At 43.2% G+C, this 23,808-nt stretch overlaps 1 protein-coding gene across 2 annotated transcripts in view; it reads right to left on the bottom strand.

The window, feature by feature from the left end:
* Positions 1-23,808, bottom strand: part of LOC144819518 (tubulin alpha-1C chain-like) — a 146,041-nt gene that overhangs the window by 90,818 nt on the left and 31,415 nt on the right. For both annotated transcript variants that reach the window (XM_078677371.1, XM_078677377.1), the window contains exon 2: positions 2,474-2,696. In XM_078677371.1, coding sequence (XP_078533497.1) covers positions 2,474-2,696 — 223 coding nt within the window. The remainder of the gene's footprint in view (positions 1-2,473; positions 2,697-23,808) is intronic.

The following is a 23,808-nucleotide window of genomic DNA, read 5'->3' as shown; positions in this document are numbered from 1 at the left end:
ACAGAAGAGCTCAGCCAATAAAGATAAACGAAAATTTAAAAAATCCGCAAACATTTTCCCAGGTGCATACAAAATTTCCCACACGTAAAATTACAGAGAAATATTCTTGGTATCTTTCCTAGCATGGCAGGGATTGCTGAGAGTGAAAATTCTCATTTTGCATTGTGAATTACCTTGCAATTTGAGTAAAAACCTTGTTTGGGGGAAGGCAGAGGTAAACCGGTAAGTAATTGCTAATCATTGAAAGGGTGAAAATCGCAAATGCTCCGAGCTTTCCCTGGCAAGAAAATCCCTTCGCAACCCTGATACCTACACATGCACTCCAGTAGTGCACTTGGTTACAAACTCAAGGAATCATAGTATTGTGGGTGTTGACAGTGTTTTGGTTTGTATGTGTTATTTTATGCTTTGCCTTCCCTCCATCAAGGAGGTGCTTACAGCCCAGGCCGGGGGCCGGTCGGCCACATCTCCACTGCCCCCCTCCCACCCGGCCAGCGCTCTCCCACAAACACGCAGCCCAGGCCGGGGGCCGGTCGGCCACATCTCCACTGCCCCCCTCCCACCAGGGCAGCGCTCTCCCCTATGTGTGCGGCGGGCCCCCACCAGCATAGGACGGACGTACCGGTCTTCTGTTTGCCGGCCGGCTTTCCTCCTGCTCCGAGCCCCGGTCTCGGTCTCTGAGGAAGAGTCTTCGTGTCGCTGCCGCTTCGTGTGCTCTCTCCCCCTCTTGGTGTGGTGCTGGTCTTCTCCCTTCACTCGGCCGCCGTCCTTTCTCTCGCCGCAAATGAATCCTGGGGGGGAATGGGAAAATGGGTGCCTCGCGCCTTCTTTTAAGGCGGAAACGGGCGACGGGCGGAAACGGCAAATTTCGCGGGCTTTATGCCAAATATCGCGGCATTTCCCGAGATCGGCCGATTTCGCGATTTTTTTGCAAATCGCGAAATCGCGATAAGCTGGAGGGTCTGAATAGTGTTCAGCAGCTGAGACCTTTCTTGGATGCATGGAAGGTACTGGATAGCCCTTATTGAGTTACCTAATATTTGGAATGATGTGCTCAAAGTAGTGCCTCAAAATGGAGGCCATATACTTCAGGACTTCCCGGATAGTAGGTTATAAGCAAGTGGAAGCACTTGCCCATCTTAAGTCAGTGAGCCAACCGAATGTTGGGGAGAGATGCATGCAGAAGCACTGCGCAGCAGAGTCTAAAGCCAAGTTTGAACCCCCTGTCCTACATTTTTCCACACCATGTTGCAAAAGAAATGGATATTTAAATTATAGGTCTAAAGACTGTACCTATAACCATGTTCTGTCTGGAGCAAAGTGTGCTCACTGACGAAGACAGGCGAGTGCTTCCACTCACTTATAACACTATCTGGGAAGCCCTGAAGTATTATGCCTCCATATATATTGCCATCGACCCGTATGGGCTGTTCCAGGCCAATACATGTCGACCCAACCACTAGGTGTCACGGACCAGTGACTCATCCACTAAACACCGCTTTGTTTTTAAGACTGGTCACTATCCTAATCATTTACCCCAATAATGATTTACCTAAAGGATAGGATATCATTTTAATCCACTTACCAATGTCAACATCCAGACACTCCCTCCTGGTGGAGGTTTTGATGTCACTTGTAGAACAGGACACTCAAGTGACCAGACTTGATGATGCTATCCACCAAACTACACTAAGCAGAGTTCATGTGCACCACAGTCTGAACGTGTGGTTGAGGGTCTCAGAGACAAAAAGCTCTGAGACTCTGGTACTGAGACTTATATGGTTCATTGTCCCCTTTCTGATAGATAACCAGTACCTCTTGGAAGCCGAATGAACCTCTGCTTCTTCCTCCCTCCAATTTTGTGATCTGTACTATTAGTTCAGACCCAACAGAACTACTCTGTTTACAGACTAGCAGGTGTAGAACCTCTCCAACTCGCATCAGAGCAACCAGCAGGTGACAACCCCTCTTCTTCCTGGGCTGAACGACCATGCAACTCACAAGGCGTTCATACAGTAGCTATGCACCCACCAGTTTGGCATTGTGTGCACAATCACACTTAAGGCTCTGCAACATATAGAAACAGCTGCACAGCTCAGTGTGGGAGGACGACCACTTAAGACCAACACGCGGGGAGGTGGTGGGAAAGATGGACACATTAAACAGATAAGAGTGAACCATAAGACCTTATTTCTACCTAATCATGCTACTGGTGAGAACTACACACTGATGCCCACCAGTAGAGCAGCTCACTGGCTCCCATCTAGTTAGCTTTGGAAATTGCATTCGTTCTAAAGATCAGCAAAAAAAATCTGTACAGCTCACTCACACAGAAAGGACAACTTCAAAGCAGTATCAAATGTCAAAAAAATAATTCAAAATGGGTTATATGATTGGAATCTGTTATTCATTACATGCAAGAGAACACCACAAATGTGAATAGACAACACTTGAGCGTTCAAACATACATTACCAATGACTGTTGGTTCCAGGTCTATGAAGAGTGCTCTTGGAACATGCCTCCCTGTGCCGGTGTCACTGAAAAAGGTCTGAAACGAGCTATCGCCCTGGTCCGTCCCTTTGTCGGAATCAATAACTCCAGCAGGACTGATTCCATGCTCCAAACAGTACAGTTCCCAGCAGGCATTTCCCATCTGCACTCCAGCTTGGCCAACATGGATAGATATGCATTCTCTCTGGAACATCAAAGAGAAAAAGTATTGCAAATTTTGATCATCCGTTCAGTTCAATGAGCAGATCTGAGCAATTTTTACAGTATGTTGAACAGGAAGCAGGTCAAGATAGAGTTGATGTGGTTTGATGTTCAAGTTGGCGACTTGAACTACAAGACCAGAGAAGATCTTCACATACTTGGCCACACTTTGTGATTGAGCAAATATTTACTATTTTCTATCATCCTGTGCACAGATTGCTTACCTGATGCAATTGTGGGAGCTGGGAGCTTAAACGATTCAACACATTACTAGAATTACAGGAGGAAAAAACAACATTATGTCACTTTTCCCACCTTGAAATTATAGGTTTGTTGGCAAATACAAATTGTCCAGTGTAAAGGAGCAATTATGCATAGTCACCCTAGAGAAAAGATAGGCACGGAGGTAGAGCAGTGGTCAAGGGTGGTGGAGAAAGTCTTCAAAAAGACAGTAGTTAAGAGATTAAGTACTGTTTGAATATACGCTTCCAACATTAGCCTATCAATTTGGAAATAATTCAAAATACCTGATCACTTGACCCCAGTCCTGCCAAATGCCCATTTCTAGAATAAATTAGAATATGAGCATTTACAGTTCAAATGGAAGGATAAGGAAATTCAATCTTTGGACGTTATCATGAACGTATGGAAAAAGTTAATTCTTTAAAACTATCTAGACTCAGTCCCTCAGTAAAAGTGAGGCAGAGGGGTATTGCTGGGGCTGTGGACGAAAATGAACACACCCAGTACTACCAAACGTATAATTACTAGCAAGAGGAAAATAACCCTGGAAAAAGGCCCAGAATCAGAAACTTCAGACAAAGGCACCTGGTATTTTTGAGTGTGGCTTGTTATTTCCCATTCTGTAGCAAACACGTGTGATGCCCATTAACTATGGAAGGATGGAAGAGATAGTGGCCCGAATTGCACCCAAATCTTCCAAGCGTCTCCCCCTCTTGGCATAAAGACCCAAGTAAGCTGCAAGAAGCCCAAGTCATTGACTACTTCTATGTGACATATCTAAGATTGGAGAAGATTTTGCCATGGTCAACAAACTACCCCAACAAAATAGGTCCAAGAATAAACTGCACCAGAATGAGACTTTACTTGTGCAACTCTCATGGTCACATTTGTGATAAATATCCGAGGAGGGAAATCCAAGCCTTCGCAGACAAGACAAACAAATTAACACCCCCCCACACACAGGAAAACTACGAGGCTACACTTTTTAAATCCACTAACCTCCAACACTTTCACCAACACTACAAAAGCTTGTGGCTCAGCAAGATCACGTGCAACCCGGTGTCGGGTTCATATAGTCAAAAACATGTTCCATAAATGCTGTGCAGCTTCCCTGGCCAGAGCTATATCATTAACCACGCCATAGCAACAAACGTTCACAAGTAAACTCTAAATCTTTTCAAATGGGACAAAGAAATGGTTACCTACACCTATAACCATGAGCACATGGACCAACTATCAGTGATTAGCCAACAGCTCTTTCTTGGTAAACCTATTGAAAGATCAGTATTCATGAGAAATTAGCCTAATGTGGTACTACTAAACTATTCCGTCCTGGCCACTGCACTGAAGCACCACAGCTTGAGAAGTATATTAAAACTGCGATTAACTTCAATAGTGTAACGCGATTTCCCTTACTTAACTTTACCTCTGGTACCAATCAATCACCACCCTATGTTGTTAAGAGACTTCATAACATGGGAACGAAGGAACGGTCTTGATCTATATTGCCTCTTTCCCCACAGGCTGACCCAGAATTTCACTCTCGCATCTGCACATTTAAACTCCATGGTCGTTTCCAATCAAAGCTCACCTGTTGCCTATTTCCTGTTCAGCGTTGGCTCTGCACTCCTTTTCCTCAAATTGTATAAAATGTTACTACGTTGGTTACATGCACATCAAACTGGAGTTCAGTGGTGCAGGACTTGAAATCAATGTTTTTTTAAACTGAACAGGATGCTAATGAACTACCTCAAATTAAAACACTGCAAACTGCCTAAATACCATGCTTGAACTATCTGCCCACAAAGAACTTGGGCCACCAGTCCATTCAGCGCAAGTCAGGAAGTTAGGGCAGAGTATGAACTTGAAATCTTTAACACACAGCTCAAGTTTTCAACAGAACGAAGTCCCCAGACAGCTCTTACAATCTACCCAGTGGGGGTCTTATCAATCAGCCCTCATACCCCTGCACTCACTGTTGGTCACTTATATCATCTTTAAAAGAATGTACATAGCACATTTATCAATCTGTGAAACTGGACTACTCTTGTTTCAATGTAAACTCTGTACTTATCCAAAACAAGCATTGGTAAACCAAAACAAGCATTGGTAAATGCAATAGATTAAGCCTACAATTATAATTTTTTATTGTAGCTTGGTGAGCAGTTGTGCAATTTAAGTTACTGAAACCACTTTTAAGATTTAAAATACAAATGATTTCACAAGCACAGTGCAAGTGCTGTGCTAAAAAGTGAAAAAAGGAAGGAAGTTAAAGAACAAAAGTAACATTTTCCTAACCCTTTTAACTGGTCATATAATGAAGGGATGGACTTTACTCTCCCCAGTCCTGCCTTTGTGCCACCTTTCTGTTGTAAAGTAGTTTGCCCTTATGTGATTCCCAGGAGAGGCGACCTAATGTGCAGATTAATCTTCGATCTAGATTGGCCGACTGGCCAACTATTACGCACCAAGTCATGTGTTCAGGTTTATTTGGAATAGCAGGCACAAAGAAACCATCAAGTCTCACAATGGCCTTCCCATTTTGTCTTGGGCATGCTGCGTTCCTTTTTAACTCCTAGGCTTGCCGGCTCTGTAGCCAGTTAATGGTAAATTATCCTGCCAAGAAAGAAACATGCTGCGTCTGTTACTCATTTTACATGAGATCTTCAAAGCAGAACCACTTGCACCTCCTGTGAAGGTTGCTGCACTGGTCTGAGCTCACTGCATTGAGAACGTCTTTACATCCAGAAAGTAGCACAACGTGCCCGGGAAAGCACCTAGTCAACACAAAGTATAACAAGCATTTGCAATGGAATAGGTCTTGCATTTATGGGAGTTTAAGCTATTGGCATTGTAAATGAAAATGCGTTTTATTTAGGTTTTAAACATACAATTAAAAGGAATTGTCATTTACAAACCCAATAGCTCAAACTCATGTAAATGTGGGACCTAGTGCATTGCAAATGCAAGGCATCAAAGACGATGGAGGGTTGGGGCGGCGCGAAGGCACAGACAACAGAAGGAGTGGGGGGTTAAGAAGATACCAAAGCACGTGGTTCCTGCAGTTAAAGAAAGTGAATAAAGAAAATAGTGCTGACAGTCTAAAGAACAGTACCATGCAACAACCGAAGTAAAGGGGCCAGTTGCCAGGGAGGTAACAAATGAAGAGGAGGCGGTATTAAGGAGGGGCTAACAAACCTATTTTCGAATCAGAAGCCAGCATTTAGGACAGACAATGACACAGGCCAATAGCAAATAAGGGCTGAGAGTGGGTGGGGCTTCTATTTGCTACTCCACCACAAGTCTTGCAGAGTAGGGCATGCGTGCTGGCTCTAGGCTCCACCTAAAAAGGCACAAGTGTGAAAAATATTTTGACTGAAATTCGTACATTCCACGCCAAGACAACTCATTTCAAGTTTTCTAACATTACGCAGAAGAAAACATAGGTGCAACGGAAAATTTGTGCTTCGTTCTTTTACTTTTTTAACTTAGGACTTGCTTTGTGGATTATGTAAATAAGAGTTCTGAAGGCTCCCAACAAAATGTAAACTAACTACCTAGCACAGAAGGACTGGCCTGATGAAAACGGCTGTGCAGTGTGCAAACAATTAAAATTAGCGGTCCTAAAATTGTTAAAGAGAAATAAAGTACAGTACAGTGAACAAGGTCCTACAAGAACATATCATGAATGCCAATAGGTCTGCAACTTTTTCAGCAGTTTTTTCCCCCCGGATGTTACTGGTGCCACTGGGAGAAGCTTCATAGTGACAAACTCCGGCAATATACGGAAAAGTAATGGTGCATTACGTGACCAAATGGCAGCAGCTGGCGAAGCGGTAACAAAGTAATGCAATGAAAACAGTAGGGGGTTTGTGAGACTAGTGCGCTAAAGCTAGAAGCGGGTTAATATTAGTACTCCGCCTCGCCTCCCTTGGTTACAGAGAAAAAATGAGGTAACTCCGTTATTGTAGGCAATTTCACTTTTACTGTATGTTGTTACCACCGGCATTTTTGTGGGCAGAAACCAATGTTAAGGTGGGGACTTCTCTGAGAAATTATAAAGCAATGAAAATCTTATCCTGCCACACTCCACTTACGCTCTCTTCCAACTATATTGAAAATGATGTGCTAAGAAAGAAATACAAACTCCTGTATAGGAAACATACTGGAGATTAAGTCCATAGTAATGGACACATGCAATCAGCCAAGCTCGAATACACCAAGAGTGAGGTGGGTGGGGGCACCGGTGGAATGAGCAAGGTGTAGAGGCACATTTGTGTAGGCAAGATTTACAAACAAAATAAGGTCTTGTTGGCAGGACGGGGGGCGCGAACCCAGGGCAAGTCATCGCAATAGTCTCAAACGCAGCGCTTTACAATGTTGTAGATTTGTTGTAATGTTAAGAACCAAATTTTTGTATAAAATCAAGATGTGGATGATGAAAGCTACATTATAAATACTTGAAATGTGAGACCGTCCTGGGCGCTAAACGCGCAACCACCTTCGTAGACTTTGGCTACACACAATATGGTTCATCAGAAAATCCTCCTTGTTCTTTTCTTAATGAAGGGAAGGTATAGTCGGGTGTAATGAACAATGACTGCTAATGATCAATATTATGTGAGCTGTAAATGTATGAAAAGAAAACAAAATGCAAATTAAAAGTTTTTAAAAAGCGCAAAGAAAAAAAAAAAAACACAGAAGCAGAGATTCTGAAAGCTGATCCCCATGGACAAATGTGTGCAGCCAGAGAAAGTTAAGTAAAGACAACATTTTAAAAAAATGACGAAAGTACGCGACCATTCTGTAAAGTCAGTCGTATCCCAGCCTTTACCTAATAATCTCACTGTGCTGCCAAGTTTATGTCAGAAGCAGTAGGTAATTAAACTAGAAGACCTCACCCAAGTTAAAGCTACAGCAGGGCTCACAGTAGGAGTAACAGCAAGGGGAGGGCTGGGGTGAAGGAGATGAGAAAAACATGCAACAGACTAGCAGTCTCGCATTAAAAAAAAAAAAAAAAGTCGACCCAAAAGTGGATGAACACAGGACTTCAACAACAGGAAGTGATAAGAACGCTTTATTAAACACAGTTGATTTCACAAGCACAGCGCAAGTGCTGTGCAGGCGAAATCTAAAAAAGCAGACCAATATACTCTAGGTGGACCCATCTTTTGGCCATCCACGCTGCTATATTTTGCCGAACTATCAGATGCTCGTGCTTTATTCAGGCGACTAATCTCTGGGAATGGACATCTGCAAGAATAAGAATTAACAAAATTCTGAGAGCACCAAAACAGTATGCACAACTATGTATTCTTACACTCACTGCAACACTTAATTCTCAAACCCATCTATATTAGCCTCAGCATGCTTGAAGCAGATTTTTGGAACTCAAGCACCTCACCCAAAGCCTCCCAAGTAGGCCAAACATGCTGCAGTATCAGCCATTATGTTAAGTAGCATAAGGGGGAGGCAGCAGTCTTGGCAATACACCAATGACTAAGGAAGTTCAATCCTGCACCGCATGAGTGAGAAGTGACTAAAAGGAGTGAAGAAGACTATGCTACGCTAGGTAGAGATAATTGGGGAGCCACACCTGGGAAAACACAACTAAAGAGTAATTCTGAAAGGGATAACTAAGCAAGCACCCGATTCTTCGAAGAGGTGGAATAGTAAATAAATCAAAAAAAAAAAAAAGAAAACACCCACCCACCCACAATCACGGGGTGGGTCTCAACAGGCGACCACTGAAAAGAAATAGAATATGTGAAACCGTGATATTAGAGAGCCTGACCGGTATCAGGCTACTGATACACATTTGGAGAAAGGTGGACGTTCAGAGCGCAGATCAGAAGAGTTTGTGAAACCAAAGAAGGAATCCCAACGCTCAGATTACATCATTAAAAAAAAGACAACAAAACAAAAGACTCCTAAACCTCAAATTTAAAAAGAAGGTAGCTGGGATTAAAATAAGGCATTCCCAGGCTGCTGAGAACTCCGCTTCTGAATGGGCAGTGATGATGCTGGACAGCGCAGCAGAAGTAAATAGCTCGCTGTTGGATACTCTGGTGGCAGTAGCGCCAAGTGAGCATAACATATCAGGGTGGAAACACCAGATACTAGGGTAAGTGTTCCCCATCTTTTATACGGAGTGGTACATACCCAGGTACATCAAAGTTCTCTTTTGCGAGAACTTGACATATGGCTATGGTGTTTTTTGCTGAAAAAGACTGGCCACCTGAGTTCATAATGGAATGCCCAAATGGGGAAACTGTCATTTTACCTGCTTTCGGACTTCATCCCAGAATCAGTTAAATATTCTTACACCAAGGAGTGGGGGTTAACATGAGCTCCTGCATTCTATCGCAATCATGTTGGGTGGGATGATGTCACATCATGAGGTCCCATTAAAATATATTCCTCAACCCCAGAGACAATACCCAATAAAACATGAAGCTTAAAAATAAATTAGGGAAATCCTAGAATATCTTGAATACCAGAGTGTAATAGAAAATTGCCCCTCAATGAAGAATCCCTTATTTCCTGTTATAAAACCGGACAATTCATGCGTCTAGTTTTAGACTACCAGCATGAAAAACACATCTACTCACACTTTGGCAGTACAAAATGCTCACAGTACCGCACTAATGAACAACACTGAGCAGAAGAAATACAAAACACCACTAGCTCCTTCAAATGAATTCTTCTGCCAGAACATAGAACCTGAAAGCAGATATACAACAGCATTTTCAGCGCTAAGGTCACAGAAACAAATTTGCTGTTTCCCTCAAAAGTTATAAGAATAGCCTTAGCCAGAGTGACAGTTAGTCAAAATCTTGATGAGGTATTGTCCTATGTAGATGATATCTAACCGACGGACTATGAATTAATGGATCACCTAGACAGAGTAGACCGTATAATTCTAGGGTTTGCTCACCTGCGCTGCAAATAAAAAAAAAACTAAAAAAAAACAAAAAAAAAACATTTGAAAAATTGCCATCTCAATGTTCTGTTTCTGGGATTCAAGTTGTCAAGTGAAGGCAAAAGCCTGGCAAGCCATTTAAAAAAAAACATTTTTTTAGAAAAAAAAAACTTGCATTGCTCCGACGACAGAAATACTACAATCCATTTTAGGATTTTTTTTTTTTAATTTTGGCAGAGCATACATTTTGTATGACGCAGAACGGGTAAAACCCTTCTACGATTTAATTAGACCTGATTTTTCAATCAATGAACACAGGAACATACTAACATTTTACGTTCTGTACAAGCGGATATGAAAGCATCCAAACATCTACACACCTGGCGATCCATGTAGTTGCTGGACCATCTGGGTATACCTATATCACTTTCAACGAAGGTGATGCAGTACCTACAGCAAACAAATCACATTTGTACACAAAAGCTGGAATGTGTTTTGGACCCACGGAGAAAATTCACAGCGGTACAGACTGCTGTTGCGAGAGAGCACTAGGACTGGAGAAACGCATAAATGGGGTACCCTAGTACCGACCATCAAGGCAATTACAAAACAGCTTTCCAAATGCCAAAGCATTATATCCACAATGGATTCAGTGGGCTAACTCACCAACAGATTTAGATTACGATTTGATTCTATATTACGAAATAGCATTTTTGCAATATGACCAAGAATATCCCCTGCTGAATGAAATAAGGCTTCTAGTTTGATATGAATGTATCATCTATACTGATGGGTCTGCTCAGCCTGCTGTAGGGACAAAACACAAATATTCCATGGCATGCATAATGGACACATGCACAATGGAAATTTTGGTCCTGGAAAAACACATACTCCGTCCCTAGGGGACGGACAGCACAGCCGGCAGAACTCAAATTCCTAATACTGACACTACAAAATACAGATCATGGATTCCCCACAATTTTAGTGTATGATTTGTATAACTGCGCCCAGTCCTATAACGAATGCCTTCATTATTGGGGCAAGAATGGATTGTGAAATTCGAAAGGCTTACACAATCAAGCACAAGCTGCTTCTGGAACAGGTGGCAGAGCTGTATGAATGCTTGACACTAGCTCATGCTATCCACCCATCGAGTCATCAACGTGTTGGCGTTCACGTTGCAGGGAATTCCAGCACTGATGAAGCCGCTATGACAACTGTTCACACTGCTGAACTCATTCTAGTACAAGATTAGACCGAGACATCATGGTGGCTGTCAATGCTGCTCGCAACTACACATACTTGCCGAAAGGTTGTCCATTCAAGTACTACTACAAGTTAGATGCACAAAGCATTCTGTATACTCCGATTCAAGTAATGGGGGATATAGTTGACCAAACACTGATCGCAGACTGGGTTTAATACTAGCTGAACGAGGGTCTGGATTCAGCCAACACAAGGTTACTACTACAATTTCATTATTGAAGCAGCGCTATTGGTGCGTGGTCTAACTAAACATACTAAGGACTCCGTCCTCCAATGCGACATCTGCCAGCAGATGAAGGGTTCCACCATAGCACTTCCTCCACAGACACTTCTGTTGATTTCAGACAAGCCTCTGGCAGTTTATGTAGATCACTGTGGCCTTTTACACTCATGAGGGGCTTACAAGTACATCTTGGTGGCAGTGGATTCATGCTCTAGATTCCGGTGGGTTTGGCCACAGCGGTCGGCTGACGCCTGAACTGTTAAAGGATTTGCAAGTCTTCATCGGGAGAGAACGCAATTGGCATACTGCATTGCAACCAGGGTCCGGCGTTTAGCTCTCGGGCTTAAAAAGAAGCCATGGGAAGTTTGGGTGTGGCCTTGCGGTACTCCTATCATCCAAAGGGAGATTCGATAGTGGAGAATAAAAACCGTGACTTAAAGCAGTCCTTAACAGCAAGGGTATTAGGCTCTGATTAACAACTGCAATCACCTATGTGGGATCCAGAGGGCACTCAACAACATGGCAAAAATCCCTGGGTGGTCATACTCCATATGACATCCTGCTTGTAGTAAGAATTTGGGTCCCAGACCTCAATGTCGCAACAGTGCCATCGGAAACACCATTTGACATCATGAACGTTTGAATCTTTTACAGGACCTAAATGAATTCGAGGGCATACAAAGCAACGTCCAAGTAAAACATCACCACTGGAGAAGTGAATGTTGCTCTGGCTGGGTTCCGAAAATTGAGGAATCTGGTCAGGGAAGGGAATTAAAAAAAAAAAAAAAAAAAGGGGGGGGGGGGGGGACAAGAAAGAATTTGGGCCACCTTGCAGAGGCCTGTACCCGTCTGTCGAAGGTACCAGAACTGTACTTCTCCCGCCTCTTGCCAGCTACCAAGGCAAAAAGTTTGTCTAAAATGATCTGATCAAACCACACTATGTGGCCGATTCTCACAGTAGGCCTCATTGGCTCCTGGGTAGCCACCGCACTCCTCTCGCTACCGTTCAGGAAGTTCAGATGGAAGCTTTAACTAAAGAATATTCTGCTCTTCAAAGAGAACACAGTAAACTATGAAGTGTTTCTCCTTCCTGTGGAAACTACAACTCTACGGTGGAGTACAGAATCATAAATTTCAATTAAAAAAAAATTGACGTGGTCTATGTAAACAGGGCACAGATTGAGTTCTCTCCTAGTTCTACAAAAACTGCCGAGCTGCCAAACACAGACCGAACGGTGTCTGGCTATGACGACTTTTTAGTAGATTTAACTGAACGTGACATACCATCGCCACCGCCTCTTCCTTTCAAGCTACAAATGCATGTTCTCTAGCTTTGGCTGAAAAAGACATTGTGTTACTCCTGGATTATAACTGGATTACTATTCCTGGCCCGTTGGATTGGTTTGGACACAGTTTTTTTTTCTGCTTCTGAATAGACACCATCTCTCAGAACTCTCTGCAATGCAACTTGGTACTAAAACTACGTGCATCATGGCACCGTGAACAAAGGGGCCTGTCCCTGGCGACCATTACAGCAGTTGCAGTTCTGGAAGGAACAGTATGGGACAAGGTATCATGATATGAATGGCCCTACCGAACTTTTACAAATACTGTATTTGTTTAAGATTTCCTTAAAAATGATGATATCACCTGTAGGACTTTCTCTGATGTTTGTAACATTGAAATTATTCATAATTTGCTTGCAGATTTAGAACAATCGGCTGCATTTTCTTCTGATGAATTGGGGGATGGTAAATCCAGTTTTGGCGATTATGTTTGGTAATCAACATTGTTTTTTTTTGTTTACACAGAGCTAGTATCTCACATACGGTTTATAATTTCACCCAATGGCAACACTGCCCAACATCACCGAAAGGTAGTTCAAAAACATTTGCACAAACGTTTGCTTATTTTTCTAGTTTTGACAAGTCAGACTAAGCCTTTTACTACAATAGGCTTGCACCTACACCTGCAAAGAAAAATATGCTAACAAACACCAAACTGATATACTTTGATTCCGGTCTTTACCAGGTGTCTGTACAGGGTTTCGACTTTTGCAAAGACACTATAGACAAAATCGGTCTGTGGGACAAAAGACTGTCCGGTTCAGGGAACTAAGGCCTGGTTTAGAGCATGCCTCACACCACAAATTATTTTCCTGAATAAAACAGTGCAACAAACTTCCTATTTTGGAATGGCCAAGATGAAGGATTTGAACACATCGCATATTCCCGCTTTCTCACATTTTGAGAGCTGGCAGCATTTTACACAATACAGCGAGGATACACAAGATGCCATGATACACAATGAGCCTTACAATTCATTAGACCCCAGTTGGAATGGATGGCGGGTTTGGTCTGTGGACACAAATGGGCGTCAATTTAGATTCCTGGGCACTGCCAAGGGGTTTAAAATAAATAGACCCAACTAGCGATATGTACAATCAGAACAATCGGGTGGTGACATCATATAGTGTTGGGAAGTTGGGCCTTGTTTGGCTAAAAACCTCAACACTTTCTCAGGTGAAACACTTGCCCCTTTTTCTGGCGAAATGGATCTCAGGGAGTTCTGGTTAGGTCCCCGAAACCCACATCAAAAGCACTTCTTGTATGCAATATACAATGAGCTATGGAAAGTTTCTCAACAGGAAGCTGCTGAGAGACTGCACAAAATAGGGATACTTTGAAAAGGCTTTGGCTGACAGCTGTATGACCACATTAACATTCAGAATATATTCACTGGGCAAAAAAGTATCTTCTGCAATTGATATAATACAACGGGATAGGTCCATTGTATTATTAAGCTGGACACTGCAAACATTTCGTCCTGGTCACGTGCCGTGGCATTATATCAACAGCACGAGTCTGTTTTCTGCATTCGAGCTGACTGAAAGACAGATATGGCACGAAGAGATGCAAATTATACCATGTTGCACATTGCAAAATTAGACCAATTACCTTTCACTGTAGCTCAGACACCATCCACATATTGGATAATCCTTGGTTACATTACCCTACCGGTCACGACTTTCCAGTTCCACAATACCACCAAGAAGGCAGATATGAAGCACTAGGGGAAGGTTATGTGCAAGAATATTGGGAATCATCATTGAGGTTTAGATGCATGAATGGGGACACAGATGTTTTCCTGAGTGGTTCCATGAGAGGATGCTTTGAGCGGGTCCTTAGTATACAAGGACATTTCACGTCAAGGGGCATGCAATGCTTCAGTTGTGAACTTGTTATTTAAAGGGTTCTCCGGCTACTGCGATTCCTCCAGTTTTCAAGCTGCTCTCTACGGGGAGCCATGTGATGCTGAATGATCAAGGTGGCTGTGCAATGGAACCAGGCATTGCTTATCTGGTAATGGTTAATTCCATAGCCACTTGTGGCACACAAGTACTGTTTACAGCTGCCTGCACAGTTAGGGAGGCAACGCTATGGCCTTCAATAAATGTTTCCAACATATGCTTTGATTATCTGAGCAATCAGAAAGCTATGTTTTTTCAAAAAGATGTGGCCTTTAACCTCAGATGTTTGATGTCCAGGTTGCAAGGTACTCATTCAAAAGAGAGACACTACTCCATACTAACTTCCCGCTACATTTTGGGGAGCTGGTCCACCACATCTTTAACAGGTCTGATACGAACAGAATAGTTCCTTTTTTTAATATATTAGCTCTGAACTGGTTAGCACCAGTCAGTCGATGATTTTTCGGAGTTATACATCTTTCATATACTCCGTGTTGGGAAGCGTTTTTTTTTATGTCTCCCGCTTGTCCCGCTACTTATCTCTGCGAGGGGTGTCCAGTTTGTGACCAGGACAGGGTCCTACATTCTCTCCCACCAGGTAATGGGGTTAGATCATACGTTGGTGGGGGGGGTGCAGGGAGGAATTCATGGCTTCACACCTACACTCTAGGTACACACAGAGCAAGGTTGCATAGTAGGAGTACACCCAATACTACCTTGTTCATATGCCTGCATATATACACTTTTAGCACCAAGGTAGAACGAGATCTACTATTTACTCTTTTGGTGCATGTAATTACTTTCGGCTCATCGCAGCACATGTATTTTATAAAAGAATAACGTTGGTTCAATAACTATATTGAAAACTTCCCACTGTGTATTCTCTGCATATTCCTCCGAGAGCACAAGTGACTGAGTGAGAGGTTCGGATCTGTTATGATCCAAGGGGTGAGGGTCGACATGTTCAGTTGTTGCCAGAAACCATTCGCTCCCTGGGTAGGGTTGGGGGACTTATGGTGGCACTGAGCTAGCTGGTCTCAAGGCCAACATAATCTGACTGGGGCTTAACGGAGTCTAATTTCCATCGAATATGGCCAGGAAGACAACCTTCCCAGAAGAATACCCTTGAGCACTGATACACTTGCGAAGAAAGCCCCCCCAGGGCAACATTAGGTAAATGCTTTCCTTTCTATTCAATCCGATTTCGGGAAAACTTGCAAAATGGTGCAATGCAGCTTAAACTATGTGCAAAAGCATTCACAATAGAAGTAGAGGAATCCTATGTGAATTGAAAGGTTTCATAAACTCATCAGGATATACATATTCCACAGGGCACTGGCTTCAGCCTTTCCCAAGTGGTTAGGGTATGTGATCAATGGACTGGGCGTGAACAGCAAGGTGTTGTGGCTCGTTTTCAGTTAGAGTTCACTTAGGAGGCCCTTTCCTATACCCAGTAGACACTGATGTATGGGTCTGGCCATCATCCAGACTTCTTGCTCGCTCCACTTTCTCCATCACAACTTTAAATGGGTGACAGATTACATCATACTTGAAGTCATTAACAGTGCATAATAGGAGTTGGAGTGAAGTTTGCGCAAGCATTTTAACTATTCCTTGGAGTATGTTACAATGCCGGTTTTCATTTGGTTACATCACCCAACTGCTTTCAATAGAGACATAACCTAATACCATATACGTTTTTGCCGGTAAATATAAAGACAAGACGGATTGCGTATACTAGGAACACCATAACTCAAAAGATATACATGCAGCACTGTATGTTTGAAGAGTGAAGCAAATCCTGGTGGTGGTGTGACCGGTCCTGCTCAATCTCATCACCAAGTACCTGAGCCGATCTATTATAGGAAGTGAAAAACACAGGCCATCAAGGCAGGCTCACCACAAAGAACACACAAGGGATAATCTAAACCACCTTAAGAACTGGCAACCAGTACTTTCAAGTCCAGAAGAGCCCCTCACTCCCAATTTTAGACCTATGGTGATTATGTAGTTTTAAGGGAATTATTTTCACCACAATTAGCAAAACCATGTTTTTAATGTAATATGCACAGTATTGTAATGCACTACAATCTTTCTACCCCAACCCACTATTGTGCGAGGGGTGGATTTTATAGCATGTGGCACGGTATATCCTGGTTGTGAGGTCGCCAGGCTGGTCCAGTCTAGGATGATAAATGAAGAAGAAGAAAAAAAATCATACTAGAAGCACTTGAACGGCATTGAAATGTTCTTTACATTTAATGAAGGGGGACAGAACATTAGCAGAACGGCCAATACTGATTAAAATCAGTACCTGTAGTCCATACATCAAGGCACCTTAACCCTCCTAGGAGCTCTGTATTTCTGGGTAGGAGGCATCTCTCATAATGTCGGATGGATAGACAAACTGTAAGAACATGGTACTGCTTTTTATACCAAAAACACATGGCAACAATTCCTTCCCAAGACAAGTTATCTTTTGAACGCATACACAGTGCTGCTCCTCTTCCCTGCTTCATCACACCGAAAGCCACTGCGAGGCAGAGGAATGAGACAGAAGGATCCAGCATCATCCCTTATTGTGTAGGGGCTCAACAGCCACCTTGAGAGTCACAGACTCACCATAATTCCACCTGTTTGCAGTAATGGGTTAATGATAAAGATCACAAATCGATTTCCTGTTTACTTTTCCAAAAGAGATTTTCATAGCCATCCAAAGAAGGAGTCATGCTCATGCCATAAACCGCATCATCAAGGAGGGGCACTTTTACAGGAGTACACCCAAAACATCTTGCTGCAGTAAACATCAACAAAAGATTGGCGTGCACATAAAGTCCTGCACAGCTCAGCTCACGTCCCATAGGAGAAGCGTCATAGCAACAAACAGGGAGAGGAAAAGCTCAGCCTATGTTACAGACCAGAAAGTAAAAGGTGCCATGATTTCCCAAGGGTGCAGGTAATTGGGCAAGTTACGTTAGTTGCATTTGGTTTTGTTTGCCTCCATTTGGTAAAACATTGAGGCCTCTCAAGAACTTGGGAGTTTCAGGTCTACACGACTACAATGTCACCTACAAATAATCCAAGAGCCAGAAGTGGAGTGTTATAATTCTGAGAGTTAGGTTTTGTGCCCTTAAGGCCAATGATAGAAGACCAGAAATAAAAGGTGCGAGGAAACTGAATGCTGGTGTCTTCAAAGAATCTCCAGTTGGCAGTGACACTTGCATTTTTAGCTTGGACATATTTAAAAGAATTGATCCATCATCAAAATGAATTATTAGAACAAAGAAGATATAGAGGTAAACACTCGCTAGAAGAGATGGCATAAATTATCTACCTTTGAGTAGGGCACAGAAGAATATCAAATTCGTGCAGGAGGCTGGCCTGTTGAGCCATGACTGTCTTAAAGACCCTGGCGGTTGTTCAAAGCAGATGGGTAAACTATGAACGGGAAACCTGGCAAACCGGCAGTACTGTTGGTGGTTGGAAGAATGACTCGATGGCAGTGTACAAAAAAAAAAAAAAAAAGAGAAGACTAGCCCTGGTTGAACCAAAGTAACTGCTTATGATCAATCTAAAGAAATTCTCAGCTTCAAGGACTCCATGAAATCAGATCAGTCTCTTGTCGACGTGTGTTTATTTTCCAGTACAACAGAAAGGAGAAACTGATGACTTTTCAACCACTAAGATTGAGGAGTTAAAAAACGCACTACCTTATACAGGCTTGGGACTGATACAAATGCTTATTTGCTCAATCCCAGTCTTAACTCTCTCCTACTCAGTCATAGGTTTATCAATAAGTCTGTAGACAACAGTTGAGAGGTTAATTTTATCCAGTACCCGCTTTGGCATGCAGACGTTGTGAGAAAGTGCCTTTTTTTGCATGGTTAGCCCATCACCCACTTTTTGCCTGACTTGGATGTAGTTTCAAATGTAGTGCACAGGGTCCCTGCAACCCCTGACTCCACTGGAAAGCATTGGGTCAAACTCCAATTTTGACCTCTGAACACAGCAGCCCCTGTACCGCGTGTGGTGCAGTTTTGGTACTTACTTGACCCATGGACCCTTGCCGACTTTTGGCTCTGAAGGCTGAAACTTTAGGTTCAATACTTACCTGTTTAACCACAATAAGGTTTTCCCCATAGGAAAACATTGAGCAGTTGGAAAAAGTTTCTAAGTGTCGATTCTTGAAAGTGAAAAGTATTTTTAATTAAAAACTTACCTTATTACCAAGGGCTGGGTCTTAAAATCAAGTACAAACAAAGTATAATTTTATAAAAACTGGTCTGGATCTCTTTGAGTCGTGTGTCCATTATTGATCATGTGTGTGCAATAAATGTCTTACAAGACTCTGTGTTAGGCCCAAGGCTGCTCGCCCGCACTACCACTAATAGAGCACTTCGGATTTTGCATTGAGCCTCGTACACTTTTAGGGAACCCTGGACTCTCTGCTCTGTATTACCACCTAGTGGCAATATCATATACAGATCCAACTTCCTACAGACGTCTACCCAAGCATCTGTCACAAGCTTCCATCAGGCATTATGCAAATGTCAGTTCGGCCTCCTACCAAAGGGGAAGCACCTTGTGGCCAGCGTAGTCATAACTGCTGAAATGATTTACGGAAGAGGAAGAAGCAGTTGACTATGTGGATTTGCTACATTTTGAATCCGTGTTTTGCCTTCAGTTTATGAAAGTGCGCATAAGGGATCTCAGAAGAGTGGTATCCAAGATGTCTTTGGACAAGACTTCCCACGAAAATAAATAGAAAATAAGTGCATATTTGGGGGCACCAAGGTCCCAATTTAGAGTTTGGAGGACAGGGTACTCTGTTCCCTCAGTGACAGAGTACCCTGACCCTAAAACTTACTCTATCCACCATGTAGACGCTGGAAAACAAATTTACTCCATCTGTGTAAACCTTGGTTCACCTGCACAGAGTATGGGCCATCAGACCATCTGCCCTCATTAGAATGGGTGGCTTTTTTTTGTATTTTTTCCCCCCAAAAAATAAACCGCCACAACATGGAAAAACTCGTGGCGTTAGTGCAGTTGTATTTGGGGGAGGGGGGGGAGAACACTTAAGTTTGGTGTGCGTTAGTAATTGGCGACACACACCCACGAAACTTTTAAATGACTTTGTATGAACTGCTGCGATGGTGGTTCACATAGACCCTTAGAGTTCACCGCAGGGAACACTAAATTTGGTGAGATGAGGAAAATAGGATGGCAGATGTAAAGTCTTAAACCACCGCGACTGCCTTCACTCCATCTGCTAAATTGTACATTAGGCCTCAAATCTTTGACCAGGTAATCAAAATAGTTTGTTCTGAAAATGGTGTGCAGGAAGGGCTTCTTTCTGACATGCATTCAGTGTCTAACCCAGAGCAACAATACACATGGACCAAAAACTAGCTCTGAAATAAACCTTACCTGTTGACCAAGCAAACTAAACAAGTCTGTGCAATTATCTACCTCTGGTCTTCATTACAGGGACTCACAATCAAAGGATAACGTGGATTGTCCTTGGATCATATGTATATGCATACGTATGCCACGCGCTTTCTACAAAAACAAAATCAGCCAGTTAAAGTCTTCCTCAAAACATCGTTTTTAGGTCTCATGACGGATAGCATTAGAGATCTGTTGCAACTGCTCCAAAAGGTGTAAAGAGGTATGTAAAGTTTACAACGAAATTTTTACAACGCACTACCATTACAACGCAGGCATTACCACGCATACCATTACAACGCATTGCACTGGGGGGCGCTCTAGGATAGGGAATAAGTTTAATTTTCTATCCAACACCTAGTGTCCACGGGGACTGGAGTTGGAATAGAAAATTATACTTACCACTATCCAGCACCTCAAAGCACTATGCGTTGTAACAGTATTCGTTGTAAAGGTATGCGTGGTAAAAGTATGCGTTGTAACGTCATACATCCGTGTAAAGATGAATACAGTGGGTTTTGGGTAGGGGTGGGTGATATATTCAGCTCCACAGGTGGAGTTCTGCCCACTGGAGTTCCAGCAAAACTCCGCCATGTGGTGGAGTTCATTTCCTCACACATGGCTCACCACCGGTAAGTTGGAGAGGAAAATTGGTGTCCCCTAGCGCAATTTTCAGGTTCTAGGACAGCACCTGGTGAGATTCTCAGCATGTAAGGTGACAACCTTTGGTGGCAAGAAAGCTGTAGCTCGAGTAGAAAATCCACTCAAGGGGCAGCAAAGAAGCTGTGCCCTCTTGCGCACCACATGGTGCTGTTCACACTGATTATGCAGCGCAGACCAAGTTCCTAGCACTAAAAATCAGCAGGACGTACCGACTCCTCCCACAGAAACTCAGTTTTCATGCAACTCAGCGGAGTGCAATTCCACGAGTTCCATCAACCCCCAGTTTTGGGTCGGCCCTCTTCAGCCATGTTTTTCCATTACTTAGATAGGTTGTACATAAAGGTCATGAGGTTGGTTACATCAAGTAATCATTTTGTTATATTCAGATGCACCTTCCCACATACCTACTGTACTGAACCCAACATATCTAACCTTGCATACCTAGTTACTGTAGCTCCTTATCTGCCATACCCACTTACCATACGTGTCTATTAAACTATCTAGAGGAGGGAGAGTCACTAAAAGTGCAAGCCAGGATCAAGTCTGAGATCTGGTTCTAACTCCGCTCAAGGTCCTGTTGAAAACTCGAACCGAGCTTTCATGTGGCTTCTGCCTCCCTCACTCTACCTAGTAGGTTATGGTCAGTACTTCTGAATATGGACTCGGCTCAACATCATGGGATTCTGGGCAAATCACTTAATCTCCCCAGGCCTATAAACAATGCATGCGAGCTTGTGTGATGTAACAGGTGCTCATGTAAAGCGCTCCAATACCTTCTGGTCAAGTTTGCGCTATATTTAAAAAGCTGCAGAAGAATGCGCTAAGAGGTCAAAAGAAAGCCTTAACATAACAAAAGACAAATAGATGTCCATTTACTAGCTGATTTGTATGGAGTGAAACCAGGAAACATTGATAAATCGTGGGCGTCTCGGATTAAATTGTGTGATCTCCGGCAAATATTTGAATTTAACCAAAACTTCATTATAGTGTATGAAAGCACTTTCGAATATGTGAGTTCTGACCATCAGTTGTACAAAATTACCACTTATAAGTACTTTTCATTGCAGTGCTATAATGTCTACTAATAATGTCAAAGCTTACACATGTTAAAGAGATACACGTTCTTAGACTTAAAAAGACCATCATTTTACATGGTGTAGATACGCCCAGCAAGAAGTGGAAGATTTGGATATACAGGGCCACGACAGCCGTGGGTAGACCATCACAGGACATCAACAGAACTACCCCCAGAATCACAGGCGCCATTTGCCCAGGCAATGTAAGGTCTGGCCTTGCTGTTTTAGTTAGAGAGAAATTGGCTTCAACAATATTAGCAGGTGATGTGCCCCAGTGACACCCTCGTGCCTCCGGAGAGTACCCCAGTGAAATCCTCATGTATCCGAATATGGCAGGGGGGACCCAGAAAAGGCTTCACCCCCAGGAAACAGCAACGGTTAGAAGGCTATATGCTCATGCGCCTTGAATTCCCTTCCAAATCGACGTCAAGCTGAGCCTGAGTATACAGCAAATGACGGACTGACTTAAAAAAAAGTGATGTTTTCCTTTGTATAAATTTGTCTTAAGTGATTACATGTAGTGAGACGTGGGGAACAAAACGACCTGTAATGTGCAGTAGAACACACATTCCCTGGATCTTTTTAGAAGCTACGCGTTCCCTTTGCGTGAATGCCAGTGCAAAGAAAGCTAGACAGATTAACGTTTTACTGGAAAGGCCTCCCTCCCCCTCAGAGCTGCTCATTGAAGAAGCGGCACGCGCGGCCCCTTCACGCGGCGCGAGCCCAGGTCGTCCATCACGCTGCGCCTTGTGATCTGGCCTCCCATACACCCCCAAATATGGTGCTCAGTTTCGAACAGAAACTTTTGGAACAAGCTCAGGTCTTCTTTTCTTGTCTGCACAGAACCACACGACACCAAATGCGTCACACAAATTATCTTTTGTGAAGGAGTAACTCGTGTTTTGCTACAAAATATTGTGGGCTTTTATCAGTAATGTCAAGAAATAAGTAGAAAAATATCCTGCAATGCAGGTTTACAGTTTCTCTAATATTTACATTTAAATGTTAGTTCTGTGGGAGCTCAACCACAGGCAACGTAGTAGTGCTGTGGACTGAATACTGTTAATAAGATAATGAACAGCTGAATAAAAACTTTTTTTATAACAAAAAAAAGGTAAACAACTATCCTCACAGCCGCCAGAAACAAACCATCCCCGGCTAGTTGCGAGTAGCAGTAAGGCCAAAAGTCTGCACGGTGCAGACAGTTGTGTGGTCCCGCCCTTTGGTCCATCTTTCTGCCTCTGCATCTCTTGCACTCCCCTCCATTGGAGATGCTCCGGGCTTCACCAGCTGAGCACAAGGCTGTCCTGAATTGGCGCTTTGTTCCCCCATATTGAAGAGCTGCCACTGACCCCCTCAGCAGGTAACGGAGAGGCTCAGGGTTGGCAGCAGTTGCCATCCTAGTGAAGATCCCATGTCCAGACCTGCAGCTCACATGGTGCTACTATGAGTAACAGGAAATGGGCTCTTCACATGGTCATCCAGTGAAGAACCAATATGATGGCGGTGGGCCGGATACCTTGAAACCACTACACTAAGCAAGATTCCTGCCCACCTGGGGTCATGACGAGCCGATGTCAGCTATGAGGTTTAGAAAAAGCATCCCAGTCATTAGAGTACGCAAACTGTTCCTGGGGGGGGGGGGGGGGGGGGGGGGGGGGGGGGAGAAGATGCTCTTATGTTAATCTAGGGATGGAACCCCACACAGAAAAATAAAATTATATATATTTGGCATGTATGCCGGTCTTTTGCCAGGGCCCTTAGAACGAAAGTCTGCCACCCTTAACTGGTATCCTCCTTCCTATGGACGTTTGCTGGGAGTTGGAGCTTGCACATGGTGCTCTTGGAAACCATGTGCATTATGAAGCGGGTCCTCTACGAGGACGTTTTGCATTCGGCAGAAGATGGTGGCTTCCTGCACAGGTTATTGAAATTGATTACTTGCAATGGAGCAACCTCTGGACAGAAGGTCAGAAATGTTGGATTTCATTCTAGCATGCGGTC

Source organism: Lissotriton helveticus, chromosome 1_1 (assembly GCF_964261635.1).
Source record: "Lissotriton helveticus chromosome 1_1, aLisHel1.1, whole genome shotgun sequence".
Taxonomy (NCBI): domain Eukaryota; kingdom Metazoa; phylum Chordata; class Amphibia; order Caudata; family Salamandridae; genus Lissotriton; species Lissotriton helveticus.
This window is presented reverse-complemented; position numbering and strand designations above follow the sequence as displayed.